Raw genomic sequence first — 19,829 nt, 5'->3', positions numbered from 1 at the left:
ATTTAACCTAAGCTTCATCCGATGATCCCTCTTGTAAGACTAGGCTTAACTTAAACAACATTATCATCACAGCATATTCAGAAAACCAAAATCCCGCAATCCATCCCTGGTAATGCAGTTATTTAGCCCTACTTCTATCATGTTCTAAGGCAACAATACATTTCCCAGTGCTAAAGTCACCTAACAGTACACACAAGTGGGTGATCAGGCCAAGAGCATGTAGTAATTAAGCATTGAAAGAAGCATTGAACACACAAAACATAATTAATTAGATATGAAGAGTAATTACATCAACTGTTCATTAGAAATCCCCAACTAGGGTTTTTAGCTAGCCATACAAGGAACCCTAATACAAATGAGACAAAAAGTACAGAGCAATTGTTGCTTACACAAGAAGGGGGATCCCTCCTCCTCTTCTTGGCACCTCACAATCACTCAAACACTCTCTAATCTCTCAAAGTGATGAACCCTAGCTTCCTTGCTTAACTGCTGCCTCTAATGCACTATTCTCGAAGTCTATGCAAAAAAATGCAGCTCTGGTCTCTCAAAATCATACCCTAATTATGACAATTCAGCCTTAAATAGGCTCTGAAATCGCGACATCGCGCTTAGTGCCACCCTCGCGCTTAGCACGAGTAAGTGGATTTGGGCTTGGCGCCAATCGTGCGTTGAGCCTGGCAAGAGACAAACATATCACTTAGCGAGCTGATCTTGCACTTAGCGCGCAACCTTGATTCTTGTGCTCTTCCAGATTCCCTTGTCACGCTAAGCGCGCTGAAGCTGTGCTTAGCGGTTGATGCGTGCTGAGCCCACAGGGCCCACTTAGCGCCACTGCTCCTTTTTGCACTTCAAGATTTTAGCCTCTTTTGACCTGAAATTATGCAAATTTTATCATTAAATCACATGGGAGATACTCTAAAGATAGCTATTCAAACAAAACAAGATTTATATACAAATTCCTACAAAATAACTATAAATTGGGGAACTATACAAGTTTTAGAAAATGTTTTCTATACAAAAGTTAGTCGTATAAGACGACTAACATCTGCCATGAACTATGTCTTCATGGGGCTGTGGGGTTCGTACTAGATATCAAACTCTAAAAATTCTACAGACCAGGCCACCATCCTTCCTGCGAGTTTAGGTTTTCGCAAAACCTGCTTGATGGGGTAGTTCATTTTGATTACCACTTGATGACTTTAGAAGTAGGGCCTTAGTCATTGAGTTGAGGTAATGAGTGTTAGCACCACCTTTTCTATCATTTGGTATCACTTCTCGGCGTCATGGAGTATGCGGTTGGTGAAGAAGATAGGGAGTTGGTGCTTTCCTTCCTCTTGTACAAGGGTTGAGCTAACGGCTTCGTCAACTACTGAGAGATATAGGAGTACGGGTACTCCTGGCCTAGGTCGACTTAGGACCAGCGGTGTAGCAATGGTCTTCTTGAAGGTTAAGAAGGCTTGTTCGCAGGTTTCATCCCACAGAAAAGGCTCATTTTTCTTGAGCAATTCGTAGAACGACTTCACTTTTCAGCAAGCTTTGGAAGAAACCTGGACAGGGATGGTAGTCTTCCATTCAGCTTTTGGATTTCCTGGACGTTAGTAAGACTACACATCTCCAAAATAGCAGTGCATTTGTCGGGGTTGGCTTCTATTCCCCGATGCATGATCATAAAGCCCAAGAATTTTCCTTCACAGACCTCGAAAGTACATTTTTTTGGGTTGAGGCGCATATCATATTTGTAGAGCTCTCCGAACACCTCTTCCAGGTCTACCACATGTTGGGCAATGCTCTAAGATTTAACGACCATGTGGTCAACATAGACTCCGGTCTGTTGTTTGAAAATTCGATCCATCAATCTCTAGTATGTAGCGCCTGCAATTTGGAGGCTGATGGGCATGACCCTATAGCAAAAGTTGGCATATTTAGTGATAAATGTTGTTTTCTCCTCGTTTGGAGTGTGCATCCTGATTTGGTTGTATCTAGAATAGGCATCCTAGAAGCTTAGCACTTGGAACCCGGACACTTCATCGACTAGTCAGTGTTGGATCAAGTGGCCTCGGAATAATTAAGAATGAGGGTTGAATTAATTATTAATGTGTCTTGACTAATTAAAAAATATACTTCTTAATATTACTAGATTCAATTAGGCTTTACTACTAAGTTATGAGGAAGTAAAGAACAAAAACAATAATTTAGACAAAAGTAAAGCGAAAATAAAAGTACATCGCGGAAAAGTAAAGAGTGTAGGGAAGAAGAAGACAAACACAAGATTTATACTGGTTCGGCAACAACCTGTCCCTCAGTCCCCAAGCAACCACCGGTTCTTGAGATTTCCAATGACCTTGTAAAATCCTTTACAAGCAAAGATCCACAAGGGATGTACCCTCCCTTGTTCTCTTTGAACAACCAAGTGGATGTACGCTCCACTTGAACTGATCCACAAGAGATGTACCCTCTCTTGTTCTCAGTATAACAACCAAAGTAGATGTACACTCTACTTGTACCACAAAGGATGTACCCTCCAATGTGTTAAGACAAATAATTCTTAGGCGGTTAGTCCCTTGAATCTTTGTAAGGGGAAACAAAAGATATCTCAGGCGGTTAGTCCTTTGAAATATTTTGTGTAAATGGAAAGGGAAAAAGATATCTCAGGCGGTTAGTCCTTTGAAATCTTTTGTCAAGAGGGAGTAGGGAAGAAACAAAAGAATTCTCAAGCGGTTAGTCCTTTGAATCTTTTGACAAGAGAGAAGGAATGAAGAAGAAGAATAACACAGGTTTTCGGTCAATGAACTTTTCTTGAAAGAGAAAGTATTGAACAAAAACTTTTAGAAAGATGAAGAAAATCTGTTATGCATGAAAGGAATTCAGTCTTTGAAATTCGTGTCATGGTCACATATTTATAATCATTTGATGACTCAAGTTAAAGTTTGTGACTCTTGGCAATTTCTTTAAAACTAGTCACTTTTTAAAAGTTGTGACTCTTTTGAAAACTAGTCACTTTAAAAGTTGTGACTCTTTTGAAAAACTCTTCAGAAACAAGTCACTTTAAGAATTGTGACTTTTGTAATTTATTTTTCGAAATTAGTCACTGGTAATCGATTACCATTGCAGTGTAATCGATTACACGTCAACAAATGTGACTCTTGATGTTTAAATTTGAAAACTAACATTTAGAAACACTGGTAATCGATTAGAAGTATTGTGTAATCGATTGCACAAGTTTGAAATGATTTGAAAATGTTTTATCACAAGTTGTGACTCTTGAAATTTGAAATCTAACGTTTTAAAACATTGGTAATCGATTACATGATTATGGTAATCGATTACAACTTTGTAAATTAGTTTTGAAAAGAGTGTTGGCTACTGGTAATCGATTGCTGCCTTCTGGTAATCGATTACCAGAGAGTAAAACTCTTTGGTAAAAGATTTTTCTTTTTGAAATATTCTTGTGCTATTCAATGTTTTGAAAAACTCTTTCAATACTTATCTTGATTGAGTCTTCTCTTGATTCTTGAATCTTGAGTCTTGATACTTTACTTGAATCTTGAATCTTGATCTTGATTCTTGAAACTTGTTTTACACTTGATTCTTTGGCATCATCAAAATAATCTTGGAAGGCATTCCTTCCACAGTTTTTCGATGTTGTGCAGAGGGTAATCATCTTTAGGGCACGCCCTGTTTAGATCAGTGTAGTCGGTGCATATTCGCCATTTGCCTTTGACCTTTTTGACCATGACGATGATGGCGAGCCAAGTAGAATATCTGATGTCTCTAATGAATTTAGCATTAAGGAGTTTGTCTACTTTTTTCTGACAGCTTTGCATCTTTCTTCTCCCATCTTCTTTTTCTTCTGTGATACGGGTTTAGCCTAGGGACAAATGGCAAGCTTGTGGCAGATAATGTTGGGATGGATTCTCGGCATGTCAGATGGCTGCCAAGAGAACAGGTCCATGTTCTTGTATAGGACATCAATGATGTGCTTGTGTTCAAGGCTAGTGAGGTCCTTACATGCAGCTTGACAAGCTCTTCGATGGGCTTTTGGCCTCTGTCAGAAGTGTTCTCCCACAAATCTATATCAAATTCATCGTCCAGGCTTGTTTGGTAAACAATGAAGGCTCGGATTGGAAGCCCTTTGTTCATGACTTGAGTACCTTCAACCGCTGTAGGGTGAGGCTTGGCAAGCTCCCTAGTGGGAGGATAGGGTGTTACCTTCAGGCTCTCAGCATAGCATTATTGTGCTTGCTTTTGATCAGCCTTGATGGTCACAATCTCCTTGGTTAGGGTGGGAAATTTCATTTACAGATGTGGCGTGGAGACTATGGATCCAAGCTTGTTAAGTTTTTTTCTTTCGATCAAAGCAGAGTATGGTGTATCTGCATCAACAAGTAAATATCTTATTGTGAAGTTCTTAGAGAATTGGCCTTGACCAAAAGTGGTCATTAGGTCCACGTAGCCTCAGGTCTCTACTCTTTCGCCTGCAAAGCCAAGGAGTGGACCGACGTGAGGATGGACAGTGTCAGGGGAGACCTCGAGTCTCTGGAAAGTTTTCCAGTATAGGATATCATTGGAGCTTCCCTGGTCAATGAGAACCTTGGACACCATGAAATTTGCAATGATGATGGAGACAACCATGTGGTCGTCCTGGTTGATGGGGTTGATACCCTTGAAGTCCCTATCCGTGAAAGTGATAGGAGGGAGACTTTATTGTGATGGTGCATTGACGAAATTGATGTAGATGTTCCAAATGGTGTGAAAATGGCATTTTTGGGACTGGTTGGACAGTCCTCAGTAGGAAGATCTAGCCAAAATGGTGTTGATCACACCATTAATTTGCTAGGCGGGTTCCTGTTCTTGTGGAGGTTGTTGCTCGCACCTCTGCTGCTAGTGTCTCTATCTTTCCTAATCTTCCACTCTATCTCTTCTTCTGTCTACTTCGTGATTCATATGATGCTCCTCTTGGTGTCCTTCAGGTCTTGCTCCTACTTGGTGGTTGTTCGGCTTTTTAATAAATTGGGCTAAGTACCTGGCTTGTATAAGTTCTTATATCTTGTCCTTTAAGGCCCATCAATCTTTTGTGTTATGATCAATACCGCGATGGTACCTGTAGTATTTGGTTGCGTCTAACCCCAGCCTAGGAGGTTTTGTCGGGGGTAGCTTTGTGGATACCTCTAAATTGAAAGCTTCCTCCAGGATTGTAGTGCGATTGACCGTCGAGGTTGTAACTCTCTTACTTGAGCTATTTGGGGAGAGGCTGGCTCTTGTCTGGCTTAAGCCTTTTGTCCGATTTATGTGAGTCGGTCTTGGTGCTTCCTTCTCGCTTGTTACGCTTATGTCCGACTTGTTTTACTTAGTTCCTGAATCTAGACATTTCTTCCATCTAGATGTATCCCTTGGCTCGTTTGCGCAACTTGTCCATACTACCAGGGTATTTTTGCACAGACTCTCGGTGAACTTGTTGGGATGTAGGTTGAGGAGCATTGAATGCAATGCTACCTCTGGGTTAAGATTTTGGATCTGGACAGCGATGTGCCCAAATCTGTCCATGAATTTTCTCAGAGACTCGTTGTCTGCTTGTCATAGACTTGCCAAGGTGACAGATGTCATGTGATGAGATGTGCTGGTTGCATATTGTGCATTGAAATGCTTGATGAGGGTGTCGAAGCTGTCTATGGATCTTGGTGGGAGTCCACCATACCGGGTCAATGTTGCCCCTTTGAAAGGCATTGGGAAGACACGACATAGAGTCACATCATCATTGGTGTACAGGTTCGCTTAAGTCAAGAAGGCATCCGGATGCTCGTCTAGATCAATGGTCCCGTCATACTGCTCCAGGTTGAGCGGTTTCCAACCTAAGGGTATGTCAATTTCCATATTATGGACGACAAAGGGATGCCCACGAGTAGTCTGCCTTGCTGGACGGTGGATGTGTGAGAGACTTCAATCATCTGGAGTGTTGATTGTACGTTAGGGGCGTGATACCCCTTGAATGCACTCAGGCAATGTGTGAGTGGAGTGCTCGTCGCCTGGGACGTTTGACACAAGCCTCCAGTTGATGATGGTTAACATTTAGCTAGCTCTTCCTCATGGCATCGCTCCATCTCAGCAATGTGGTTTTGGAGTTGTTGTAGAGTATCTGTGTCTGTCATGGCTTCTGGTGGAGGATTGGAGCCTTTGAAAAGGGTCTCAGACTTCACACGTCGGCTTTGAGAATTGCCTTTGTTAAGAGGACAAGAGGGGGGGACCTGCAAAACGATGGACTCCAATGCTCAAGTAAGTATGAGTTAGGAGAATGTGCAAAAATATATAAGATACGCAAGCGGGTGTACATAGTGTGCTCAAGATGTAACTGCATAGGTGTGGTTGCTTTGTATTGGTGCGTGTTGAGGGTTTGATGGAACCTAGTATTTATAGGAGTGAAATGAAGTTGTGGGTCCTTGTTTGTAAGGGTCGTTATAGTCTTTTTAGATAATTATCGACTTGTAGATAATACCCGATAGCTTATAGATAAAGTTAGAGATAATGTATTGCTTAGAGATAATTGCTAATAGATAATTTAACACTTATAGATAATGAGTAGCTTGTAGATAATTGAGTACATGTCAAGAGATAAAGTAGTTATGGTATATTCAAATATTTAAGAGGTTAGAGATAACCTATCTATAGAGGAGTCCGACTGCTAAGGGCCGATTGTCCGTACTCCTGTGCTAAGGATGACATGAAGAGTAAGCGTCTCGAAGTGTCATATAAGATGTTACGTGTATTTTGTGGATCCTGTACAATACAAGATCTTTGTTTCCATCTTGTTGAGTTTTCTCAACAAAATTTGTATTTTGTATTCTAAACAAAATATTTGTTAACTTATATGACAGGTTCATTATAAATAATTTTATCATTGATTATTTTTATCCCTGGTTTATTTATTTATAAACATTATAAAATATTCCTTCCATATTAAAGAATACAACCAAAGTTTTCTCATTTAAAATAAAAAAACAAAACATACGTGGCATAGTCTAAAAATAATTATATAATGAAAAAAGAGTAGTTATTATCACAAAAGTTGAGTGAACTTAAAACTTTCTCACGTCTTTAATCAAACACAATTTATTAACCAAACTAAAACTTCTTTTAAGTAAACTAAATTTTAAAGTAAATAGATATGAATTATTTTCTTGGTAAAAAATATGAATTATTTATCCAAAAATTTAATTAAAATCACAAGTGATCGCAAAATTACAACACATCATAATTGAATTAATATTTTTTTGTTTTAAAGTTATATATAATCAAATAATTATAGTAGATATAATGTTAAAGGAAGAGATATAAGTTGGATTAGAGGATTAAAAGAAAAAAAAAAAGAAAAACATCACAGATTGAGTTCTTTTTATTAACAAAATGATATCCTAATAAATTAATATTTTCTACAAAATTAAAATTGCGTGTAGTTTAATTTTATATTAAAATATTTGAAAATTTGATTTTTGTGAATTTAAGAAACTGACCGGTATTTGATATTTTTTTTTTTCAAAAGGCCGGTATTTGATGTTGATAAGTTAAGTTGGATAACACACAAAAAAGTTGATGCAGCAATAAAAAAAGAAAAAAAGAAAAAACACAGATAAGTTGGATAACAAAATCACAACGCGAAGACAAGATGAACGGCCACGATGGTGCGTATCTATTGACATTGGATTTTTCTTAAAAAAATAATCGCTTAAATCTTAAAATTTTCCTTTCTTGAAATTGTTAGCGATAACATTCTTAAAATGTGTGGAAACAATGGCGTTGCGTATGATGCAGAGGGGGTCTAATTGGGGGCTATAAGGTAAATGCAGGAGCTATCTCCGTCGTCGTGGTTGTGGGTCCCGTTCGTGATCTTCAGATATTGTGGGAGTGTCTTGAAAGAAAGCGCTCCCAAAAAATTGTGCACCCTCGATTATTTGAATTGAAGATAAATAAGAGAATAAGGCGTTGTTTTGTTGTGTTGCGTTGCGTTGCGTTGTGTGGGTGTGAAGCTGGGAAAATGGGGAGAGCCTTTGTGTATGTGATTCTTGGAGGAGGCGTGGCTGCTGGCTATGCTGCTCTTGAATTCGTCAAGAAAGGAGTCTCTCATGGTGAACTGTGTATTATTTCCGATGAACCAGTATGAATTATTATTACCCTTCTTTTTTTTCTTCAATATTAAGCTTTGTTGTGTCTGGCTTTGTAAACTTGTTTTGCACAATTGAGTTTTGTTGGAGTCTTTGATTTTGGTTTTCCAATGTTGGTTTTGGGTTCCTTCTGTGAGTAATTTCATTGAAGTGGGATTATTGCTCTTGTCTATTGGTGACTTTGTCTGTTTCAATTACTGATGTTAAAATTATGTTTTGGTCAACGCCAGATCTTTTGATTCTTTAAGTGGTCACGAGTATGTAAATATTCTCTAATGTTTTATCTCAGGTGGCTCCTTATGAAAGGCCCGCATTGAGCAAAGGATTTTTGCTTCCAGAAGGTATAGACTCTCCTCGTGACAAGTTATTAACTGGTTATTTTGAGTTGTGAGTTTCTATCAGAAGTATCTTGTGCAATAATTGTTGATGAAAGTAAAAAATGGTCCTCTTGGACCTATTTGAACTCTTCTTTGTGTCAGTTACTCCTTTCCTTTGCAACATGTTCTGTTTCCTTTACATTAAACATGAATATCCCTCTCTGATTGTTATATGGCTGAAACCTTTACATTTGAAAAAGTCTTAATTTCCTGTTAACTGTATCTCCATCAAGTTTTGAAATTTGAATATCACAACCAAGATAATTATATCTGTTACTGCAGAGACTAATATCTAATCTTCAATGTATTGCTCTTGATAATTTCTGTTTACTTTTGGGGAACAATAACTGTATCATTTAGTTTTGGCTCCCTGTGGGGAGTATCGCTTATTTATTTTTCAAAATAATCTGACATTTAAGTATGTAGAAGTAAACATGGCTATTTTGCAAGTATATATTTAGGATTGTATTCCAAATAACCTGAATATTGTTTTGTAAATTTGAAGGATTGTGTTAGGGCCCAGGAGTTTAATGACCCATCAAAGCAGCAACACATCAGCCTAAGATTTTGCAAGTATATATTAGAATGGGTAGGAAGGGAAATGATCAAAATTAGGAAACTGAATGTCAGTTAGTCAGCTGGTGGGAAGGGATCTGTTAGGATTCCAGAGCGCAAGACTGAGAAGTAAATAGAAAAGGGTGGGATTAACCCTTTAATTATTATTGATAGAAGAAGGAAAAATGGGTTACACAAAGGAACTATCTCCTTAGTCACTGGGAAAGCCAGTTTACAGCAAAGATAAAATCTGAAAAGTGTCCTCTCACTGATTAGAAAGTCTATTAAAACAGACTTTCTATAACAGAAGCGGCTAAGCCCCTAACCCCCTTTTAGTGCCTCATAGCCTATACAATAAGAGGCTTAGATCCTACTTATTTTTTAAACTTCCTCCTAACATAGACACGCCAAACCTTCTCAGCTGGTGCCACGTTTTGCTTGTTATTGCCATGCCCAACAGGATCTGTCCCGTATAAAGATCCTTATAGGAAGTTCTTTGCATTCTCTGGAGGAGCCTGGCTCTGGGATTACAAGGGAATACTATTCCTTGCAATATTTCTGTTCACAGTACATAATATATATAGTATATACCTTTTCCATTTTGAATTCTCAGTCCCTAACAGATTGAACTAGGAACCGAATATGGTATTTGCATTAGGAGCAGGAGGATTTCATTTCCTTGTGGTTCAAATATTGTAGATAGATTAATCTACTTATTTCTGTGTTGTCTTTCTTCCATATTTTAGTTTTTTCCTTGTTTGCAAAGTTCATGTAATGAGTTGTTGCTGAAATAAATTTGCAACATACAGCTGCTGCCCGGCTTCCATCCTTTCATACCTGTGTTGGTGCAAATGAGGAGAGGCTAACTTCAAAATGGTATAAAGAGCATGGTAATTATATTGTTTTTACATCTTGATGTTTTTCTTTTTTATGTTGTAATTTATTGAAGCTACTTCTCTTTTCCCCCTTTGAGATGAAATGCAGTGAATGATTTCTTTGGCTGTTATTTATTGTTTCCTGCTTAGTATTGATTTCATACTGCAAAGGTCTAGTCCAATAGTTGATTCCATCTAGATCCAGCAATCCAGCTGAATCAACATTTTCTGAGTGAAAATTTTGTTAAGACCAATTTTACTTAGTTTTGGGGTGAATTGTTTTTATATGAAGAATTGTTAAATAAAATTGGATAAATTAATACTCTAGCTAGCTATGTTCGATGGTGGAAGTTAATGCATAAAGGCATATAATGTCAGCTCAGACCTGCTTTAAATTTATTACTTTGTTTGATCATGCCCCACTTGCATTCAGTGGCATGTTAAGTCCAGGAACAATTTAGTATTGTCACAGGGTAATATATTTCTGGAATTTATTGGCAGAATCTAAAATTCACCTCTGAACATCATGTATGGCAATCAATCATTTGTATTTGTTGTTCCCCAGTATTTAGATGAAGTATTGGTGGTCAAAGTAAGAAAGAACCTACTTAAATGCACTGCTTGACGACTTGTTCATTGCAATTGGTAATTAGTATTCATGTGTGATGCTAGAAAGTAATTTTCTGTTTTAAATTTCCAAATCTTTTCATCAGTTAATGAGGCTGGCTGCTGAAAAGAAAATTATTCATCTCTGTTTAATGTTTCCATGATGTTATTTAAAGAGTTTCCTATCCTGAATATCTGATTATTTTACAATTGCTATTATTTTCAGGGATTGAATTAGTTCTTGGAACTGGAGTTAAATCTGCTGATGTAAAACGTAAGACACTATTAACAACAACCGGAGAGACCATAAGTTACAAGATTCTTATTGTTGCTACCGGTGCTCGGGTACTGAAACAAATCTTGCAGACAGAATTGCCCTACTTATAATAATCTGTTTGTCTTTTCAAAGAGCTTGCATGCATTGTTTTGAGAAGAATAACAAATGAAAGTTGTGGCTATTTGCTATGTATTTCTAATATTTTCTTTTTATTGGTTTTTAAATTTTGTAATGCAATATCACTGCCTTTAAAAGAGATGTGAATTCTATTACTTCCTAGTAACCATTTTTACGGGATATTAAACACATGCAATGTCAATTGTAGGCTTTGAAGCTGGAAGAATTTGGGGTCACTGGATCAGATGCAGGAAATGTCTGTTATTTAAGAGATATAGCAGATGCAAATAGGCTTGTTGATGTTATGCAATCTTGTCCTGGAGGTAATGCTGTTGTCATTGGTGGTGGATACATAGGCATGGAGTGTGCAGCGTCTTTAGTGATCAATAAAATAAATGTAACAATGGTCTTTCCTGAGGAACATTGCAGTAAGTAAATTCTTCTAAAACTTCTGGCAACTCAAAAGTTATGCATAATGAGAATGTTTAGTCTGAATAAAATTTCACTTGTAGCTCTAATAGATGAAAACAACTTAAAAAACTGATAGATATCCTCAATGTTTTGTTTATTTTACAGTGGGTCGATTATTTACCTCAAAGATAGCAAACTACTATGAAGAATATTATAAATCAAGAGGAGTAAACTTCATTAAGGGAACTGTGCTGTCATCATTTGATTTTGATTCCAATGGGAAGGTACTTATTTTTTGATTTTATTTTATTTTTGAAATTTTCTCACTTAATATGGTGGTTTGGTCATATGAGAAGACTAACGGGCCCTATTGCAGTAATGCCCTAATAATAAGAATTGATAATTTGTTGATAGCTCAATAAACAAAATATAGAGGAAGACCAAGGAAAACTCTTTGAAAAAAAATTAAAAAGACTTTGATCTAAATGATAATTCCAAAAAATTGGTTTTTGATAAAACACAATACCATTGTATGATACATGTAGCTGATGCACCTAGTAGGAAATGGACTTTGCTGTTGTAGCCGGAGAAAAAGACTTTCTATAAAGGAAAAGAAAAATGGGAGGTTGATTGTGTTAGGAACCTACTTAAGCATGTAGAGAGTGATAGAGAGAAAGAATGGATCTGTTTGTATCATGCAAGAACACTGTAGCAGAACCAAGTACACAAGGTACCCCAAAGGATATTCTCCTTTCACACTGGTTTCCCGACAACAATTAGAATGAACATACCCTCGCACTGCTCCAAGTGGCTTATTTATAAAAGCCCCTAATTTACACCTTTGCCCTTTCTCCTATAATAGACCTTTAAGGTCTGTTTGGGCATTTCTAAAAGCAGTTCTGATTCATGCCTAACAGATTGTGCCAAACCTTTTCCAATTCAAACTGAGAAAGTTGGTGAATTCTCCTGAAAAGATTTTGTCATCCCTGTACCAGTAGATAATAGGGGGTTCTGGTTTATTAGTTGGAAGTGAAAATTTCCTGGTTTATAGGGTTCTTGACAACTAACCATATCCACATCCTACAAGAAAATGATTAGAAAGAATCACACCAATTTGACTGTGGTTGCATCATGCCTGTGATTGATTCAACTATAACTGACTGGCTCTTTTGGCAGGTTACAGCTGTTAATCTTAGAGATGGAAGCACACTGTCTGTGGACATGGTTGTGGTAGGAATTGGAATACGTCCAAATACAGGGCTGTTTGAAGGCCAGCTTACTTTGGAGAAAGGTGGAATCAAAGTAAATGGGATGTTGCAGTCAAGCAACAGCTCAGTCTATGCCATTGGAGATGTTGCAGCATTTCCAGTCAAAGCAGTTGGGGAAACACGAAGACTTGAGCATGTTGATTCAGCACGGAAATCTGCGAGACATGTTGTTTCTGCCATAATGGAACCAAACAAAACGAGAGAATTCGATTACCTTCCTTTTTTCTATTCCAGAATCTTCACACTGTCTTGGCAATTTTATGGTGATAATGTTGGGGAAGTTGTCTATTATGGAGATATGTCAGGTAGTACATTTGGAGCATACTGGGTAAGCAAGGATCACCTTGTTGGGGCTTTCCTTGAAGGCGGAACTAAAGAAGAGTATGAAGCCATAGCCAAGGCCACTAGGTTAAGGCCGGTAATTGAAGACTTGACTGAACTTGAGAGACAGGGTTTGAGGTTTGCTGTTACAGTTAGCGAGAAACCGATGGCCTCACCCCCAATTGAGGTTAGGGCCTCAGACCTACTTTTGGAAAAACCATTATATGCTTGGCATGCTACAGCTGGGGTTATTATTGCTGCATCAATAGCTGGATTTGCATATTTTTATGGGAAAAAGCGCCACAGATGGTGAAACTTTAAGAAGATTACCAATTCAGGGTTAAGGGTGTCAACAGATTATAGACAGATCTGCAAGCTGTAACATTGATAAGACTAGGACTAGGATATTTTGACATGTAATTGTATCCTATCCAATTTGCTGGATAACCATTCTTCAATTCTATTGTTCATCCAGGATGTTGTACAAGAAGCAAAATATAAATGGCCATCTTTTGGAAGATATTCCTATAGCAAAAGTCCATGTATCATCTAATATTCCTACATATTCATAAAATATCTTGGTTTTAGTCCTATTTATAACCTTTTGTAAATTGTGCTAGCCAAAGGATGCCTAGGATTTTACTCCATATAATGTCTAGAGCTCTGCAAACAACATATCCAGAATTGGGAAGTTATGGATTCAAATTCCAATCCTAGCCCAGAAAATAGAATCAGGACATAATTTATTAGTTTGAAATTGTTCCTTTCTTTTTTTTGTTTGCTGCTTCAAACTAGAGCAAATTTGTCAATGAGATTGTGATTCAAAAGTCAGAAATACAAATAATACAAAGACAAGTTACTATGTAAGTCCATCAGAACCAAAAAATGTGGATGTCCTTTTAAATTAGAAGGGAGGCTTGTTAGAATCAAAGGGTGGAGAATTATTGTAGAATGTGGTTTCAATAACCATAAAGTGATGAGAGCACTGCTTAGTCATACATATGTTGGTCGTTTAAGCAGTGAAGCAAAAACTATGGTTAACCATTTGACTAAAAACATGGTGAAACCTGGTCAAATTTTGTTGGCAATCAAAGATCATGACCAAACAAATTTCAGCACCATCAAAACCATATACAATGAACATCAGAAATATCGTCGTGAACAAAGGAGACCAAGAATGGAAATACAACATATGATGAAGTTGATAGAACACAATGAATATGTTTACTGGTTTAGATAGGTGAAAATGAAGTTGTCATCAAAGATATATTGTGGGCACATCTAGATTTTATCAAAATCCTGAATTCATTTTCAACAGTGTTGATTTGTGATACAACTTACAATACAAACAAATATCATCTTTTTGTTGCTGGAAATTGTTGGTATCGCTTTAGGGGGGGGGGGGGGGGGTTGAATTAAGTTTAAAAAACTTCCCCTAATCAAATTTTAATTCTCTCTTGAATTAGAATATGCATACTCAATATAAATTAAGTAAAGAATGATTCAAATAAAACTTCTTCAAAGCAAAAATAAAATGCAATAAATTAAAGAAGTTTGAGGGAAGAGAGAATGCATACTCAGTTTTTATACTGGTTCGGCCACGCCCTGTGCCTACGTCCAGTCCTCAAGCAACCCACTTGAGATTTCTACTATCTTTTAAAATCCTTTTACAAAGTCTGAACCACACAGGAACACCCTTCCCTTGTGTTCAAAAATCTTTACAACTTAAGAGACTCACAATCTCTTGAACAACAATCGTTTGCTTTTGAGTAAGAAGATTATTTGTTTCTTGAAGAGAAGAATATTACAAGATGAAGATCGTATAAGAATCCTTATAGATTTTGCAAGTGTTTGGCCAAGGCTTCCTTTTGAGAGGATAGCACAATTATTGTTCTGAAAAACTCTGAGGAAATTCGAACCCAAGTCACCTATTTATAGGCCTTTGGTTGCCTTTAAAAATCTTGTGAACTGTTGTGACTTTTGGGAGTTATTTTTAAAATTTCCTCACTAGTAATCGATTACAAATATGTGGTAATCGGTTACACAGTTAGTTCTAAAGAGTTATGACTCTTCAGATTTGAAATTCAAAATTTTGTGCCTTGTAATCGATTACACAACTGTTGTAATCAATTACAGGCTTTTAAAATTTAAATTCAAAATTTCTAAAAGCTGTTAAAAACAGTTTCATCTCTGGTAATCGATTACAACCTCTGTGTAATCGATTACACAGTTCAAAATTCAAATTCAAAGTTTTACAAAACTGTTTAAAACTCATTTTAGCTTTCAAAAACATCTTATAAAAGTTTTTAAGCAAAACTCTTTTTGTGAAAATCTGATTTTCTCTCTGGTAATTGATTACAGACTTTTATAAGATGTTTTTGAAAAATTAACCTAAGGCCAAACCTATGCAATCTCTTTTAAGGAATTTTTTTAACATAGTATGGACTAATTGTTCATCATTTCTCTTGAATTCTTGTGATCTTCACTTTGATCAAACTTGAATAGCTTTCATCTTTGGCATAATCAAAACTTCATATAACATATGCTTCTACAATCTCCCTCTTTTTGATGATGACAATAATCTGAAATCAAAATAAATGATACACAATTTGCAATGCGTGCTCTCATCCTTATTCCCCCTTAAGATTGGAATTTATGGCCTAGTTTGATGATTAATTCTACCCTTAGGTTCTCTCCCCCTTTGGCAACATCAAAAAGCCAAAAACGTCCAGAGAAAAGAACAAAAAACAGCCACAAATTGAAGCATTCACATCATAGGGCAAGCAAATTATAAGTCAAGCAAAGTCTAAACAACCAAACTAAATCCAAAAGCCAATCAAGGGCTAAATATCCAAATAGAAACAAACCAAAAACTAAAGTATCCAAGGCACAAAGCAAGCAGAAAATCCAAAGGTGAACCAAAGTACCAAAAGCCAAAATACAAGGCTAAAAATAACCATAAAACTAATGACATAAAACATGAGAAACATAACTGAGAATCTGCCGGTGGATTGAAGCAATGCCTGATGAAACTCATATCTTCTTCAAGCCAAGTGATACGAGTATCCATCGTATCAAAGCGCTCACCAACAAATGCTTGAAGATCGCGGAGCTCCGTGAGGACTTCAATCAACAGAGAAGAAGAGACATCTCGTTGTGGTGGTGGAGATGGTGTACGCTCGTCGGGAATAGGAGGTGGCAGGTCTTGCTTGCGGACCAACTGGCCATCCATGTCTTTCCGATAACCAAAGGATGTAACAGCACCGACACCAATGGGAAAAGACCGTTTAACTTTGACAAAAGGTTTATCATCCAAGGGGATATTTAAATGATGAAGAAAGAGGGTAACAAGATGGGGATATGGCAGAGGTGCATTGGCCCATAATGCCTTATGCATCCAGTACCGAACAAGGTGGGCCCAGTCTATCTAAAGACCAGTTTGAAGAGCCCATAATAGGATTAAATCCTCCTCATAGGCTTGGGCAAGGTTAGTGGATCTAGGAATCAAAATGTGACAAATAATGTAGTGCATGATGTGACACTCAAAAGTAAATGACCCAGCAAGCAATCTGCCGGTCATGTCAGCATGGTCATTATAGACCATTATTCGAGCATCATGACTTGAATAATCAGTTTTCTAGTCATTAACAAGAGTGCCCTCAAAAGGAACACCTTGACTGGGCAGCTTAGTCAATGAATAAAATAAGGACTGATCAACAATGATAGGAATTTTATGCACCTCAGGAAAATAAGACAATTTGAAAGAATTTGAGAGACATGAAATCAACCAGTTCAAAGTTTTGAAACACTTGGTAGCAATCAAATGTTTTACCATCAAAGAATTCAAGGTCTAGGTACTTAGGGTCAACAATAATGCGATTACAAAATTGAGAGTAATACCTCTGACGTTGATCATCGGAGGAAAACAAGGTGGATGACAGCGAAGATGAAAGAGAAGGAGGAATTGGTGCTGGTGGGTTTTCAGAGGTTTCATGGCGGCGGTGGCCTACAACGGTGGTGGTGGAGGAGGATCCCTTTCGTTTCTTCAACGATTCTGCCATTTGAGGTTGTTTCAGCTGATTTTAATTAATGGGCTTTGTAGAGAATTGAAAAAGATGAAGATTGGGCTTTGTTTGAAGCAATTTGGTTAAGAAATGAGGAAGATATGATGATTGGAAGTTTGAGAGAGCTTGGGCGCTGTCAAGAAAGTGAGAGGAATGAGGGTTATGCGAAAAAGAGTGAGAAAATGAGGTATTTATAGACAGGGACAATCTGTAATCAATTACAACCTCTTGTAATCGATTACAGGTATATCCTGTAACTAACTAGACTTACTGGTAATCGATTATAGCCTTGTGTAATCAATTACATCCTGTTGTTCTATGGTAATCGATTACAGAGAGTGATAATTGATTACCAGTCCCTTAAACAAGGCTTTTGCTACAAAATCTAACTATTGCTAAGTCAAGAAATCTACATACTTATTGTAACTAATATCAATCACAATCAAAGATAAAAAATAGACATGAAAAGGCAAGCATCATAAACTTCTTAACTACAATCATCAAGCACAAACAAAGACAATCAATCAACAATCATGGAACTACAAACAACCATTAACATTACTATCAAAAACACAAACAAAGACAATCAAAGACAATTATTAAACTACAATCAACAATTAATATGACTATCAAAACAAAAACAAAGACAATCAAAGACAATCATTGAACTACAAACAACAATTAACCATCAGAAACAAACTTACTCATAAAGAAAGAAGATAATATTCAATCAAGTTTCCTATTTATCTAGGTTATTGATATCTAAAAGTCCTGATACACAATCTCTCTTTTGAACATGATCTCTCAAGATGTCTTATCTGTATATGCTTGGTTCTTAAGTGCCGAACAAGATTCTTAGATAGATTTATAGCACTCATGTTATCACATCTTATGGGAATATGATCAAGAAATATTCCATAATCAGAAAGTTGTTGTTTCATCCAAAGTATCTGGGCACAACAACTGCCAGCAGAAATGTATTCCGCCTTAGCAGCGGATAAAACAACACTATTTTGTTTCTTATTATGCCAAGAAACTAGAGCAGATCCAATGAAATGACAAGTTCCACTAGTGCTCTTTCTATCAGTTTTGGAACTGGAAAAATCAGAATCAGAGTATCCTATTAGATTGCAAGTTGAATTTTTAGGATACCATAATCCTATATTAATAGTTCCTAATAGATATCTCATAATTCTCTTAACTGCACTAATATGTGATTCTTTGGGATTTGCTTGAAATCTAGCACACATACAAACACTAAACATTATATTAGGTCTGCTAGCAGATAAATAAAGAAGAGATCCGATCATACCTCGATATATCTTAATGTCTATTGACTGACCGGTTTCATCTTTATCCAAGTAGCAAGCAGTACTCATTGGAGTAGCCATATGTTTAGCATTTTCCATCCCAAATCTGTGAATCAAGTCTTTGTAATATTTTGATTGATTGATAAATATTCCATTCTTGGTTTGCTTGATTTGCAGCCCAAGAAAGAAATTCAACTCACCCATCATTGACATTTCAAATTCACTTTGCATGTCTTGAGAGAATTATTTGCATAGAGAGTCATTAGTGGATCCAAAAATAATATCATCAACATAGATTTGTACTAATAATATATCATTCAACTTCCCTTTAATAAAAAGAGTAGTATCAACTTTACCTCTTGAAAAATCCTTTATTAAAAGGAACTTACTCAGATGTTCATACCAAGCCCTTGGGGCTTGTTTTAAGCCATATAAAGCCTTTTTCAATTTAAAAACATGATTAGGCTTATCTGAGTTTTCAAAACCAGGGGGTTAGTCTACATATACTTCCTCTTGGATAAAGCCATTCAAAAAGGCACTCTTCACATCCATTTGATAAAGTTTAAAATCCATTATGGATGCAAAGGCTAATAGCATTCTAATGGCTTCTAATCTGGCAATTGGAGCATATGTTTCCTCATAATCTATCCCTTCTTCCTGGTTGTATCCATTGGCTACTAACCTAGCCTTATTTTTAATGACTATGCCATTTTCATCTAATTTGTTTCTAAATACCCATTTTGTTCCTATAACTAGGTAATTATCAGGCTTCTCAACTAATTCTCAAACATTATTTCTTTCAAATTGATTCAACTCTTCTTGCATAGCTATTATCCAATGTTCATCAATTATGGCTTCTTTCAAATTTTTAGGTTCAATCATAGAAAAAAAAGCCATATTATTGCAAATATCTTTGAAAGAGTATCTACTGGTTACCCCTTTTGATATACCATCAATAATGTTTTAAAGAGGATGGTATCTAGAAATTCTCCACTCTCTTGGAAGATCAACATTTGTTTTTATTTCATCAATGTGAAGATCTTCATCGTTTCCTTCTCCTTTGCCTTTGTGATTTTCACCATAAATATGCATTTCTTCTGAAGATTCTGAAATATCATCTAGTATATCCTTTCTTGGCAAACTTGCATTAGTTTCATCAAAAGCAACATGAATGGATTCTTTAACAATCATAGTTCATTTGTTATAAATTCTGAAGGCTTTATTGTGCAATGAATAGCCAAGAAAAATACCTTCATCGAATTTAGCATCAGACTTTCCTAAATTATCTTTGCCATTGTTTAGCACAAAACATTTACATCCAAACACATGAAGATGTGAAATGTTAGGTTTTATTCCATTATATAATTCATATGGAGTTTTCTTCAAGATGAATCTAATTAAAGCTCTATTCATGATGTAACATGCAGTATTTAAGCTTCAGCCCATAAATATTTTGGAAGAAATGTATCATTCAACAAAGTTTTGGCAATTTTTT

At 36.6% G+C, this 19,829-nt stretch overlaps 1 protein-coding gene across 1 annotated transcript; it reads left to right on the top strand.

The window, feature by feature from the left end:
* Positions 1–7,747: 7,747 nt before the first annotated feature.
* Positions 7,748–13,496, top strand: LOC100301881 (monodehydroascorbate reductase 4, peroxisomal). Its single transcript, XM_003553783.5, has 7 exons — positions 7,748–8,146; positions 8,443–8,494; positions 9,895–9,975; positions 10,793–10,911; positions 11,169–11,388; positions 11,537–11,655; positions 12,548–13,496. Exons 1-7 carry the CDS (start codon positions 8,027–8,029, stop codon positions 13,271–13,273), a joined length of 1,437 nt encoding a protein of 478 aa, XP_003553831.1. The 5' UTR covers positions 7,748–8,026; the 3' UTR covers positions 13,274–13,496.
* The last annotated feature ends 6,333 nt before the right edge of the window (positions 13,497–19,829 follow it).

This window comes from Glycine max, chromosome 19 (assembly GCF_000004515.6).
Source record: "Glycine max cultivar Williams 82 chromosome 19, Glycine_max_v4.0, whole genome shotgun sequence".
Classification (NCBI taxonomy): domain Eukaryota; kingdom Viridiplantae; phylum Streptophyta; class Magnoliopsida; order Fabales; family Fabaceae; genus Glycine; species Glycine max.
Note: the sequence above shows the minus strand (reverse complement) of the source record. Positions and strands in the feature narration are given on the sequence as shown.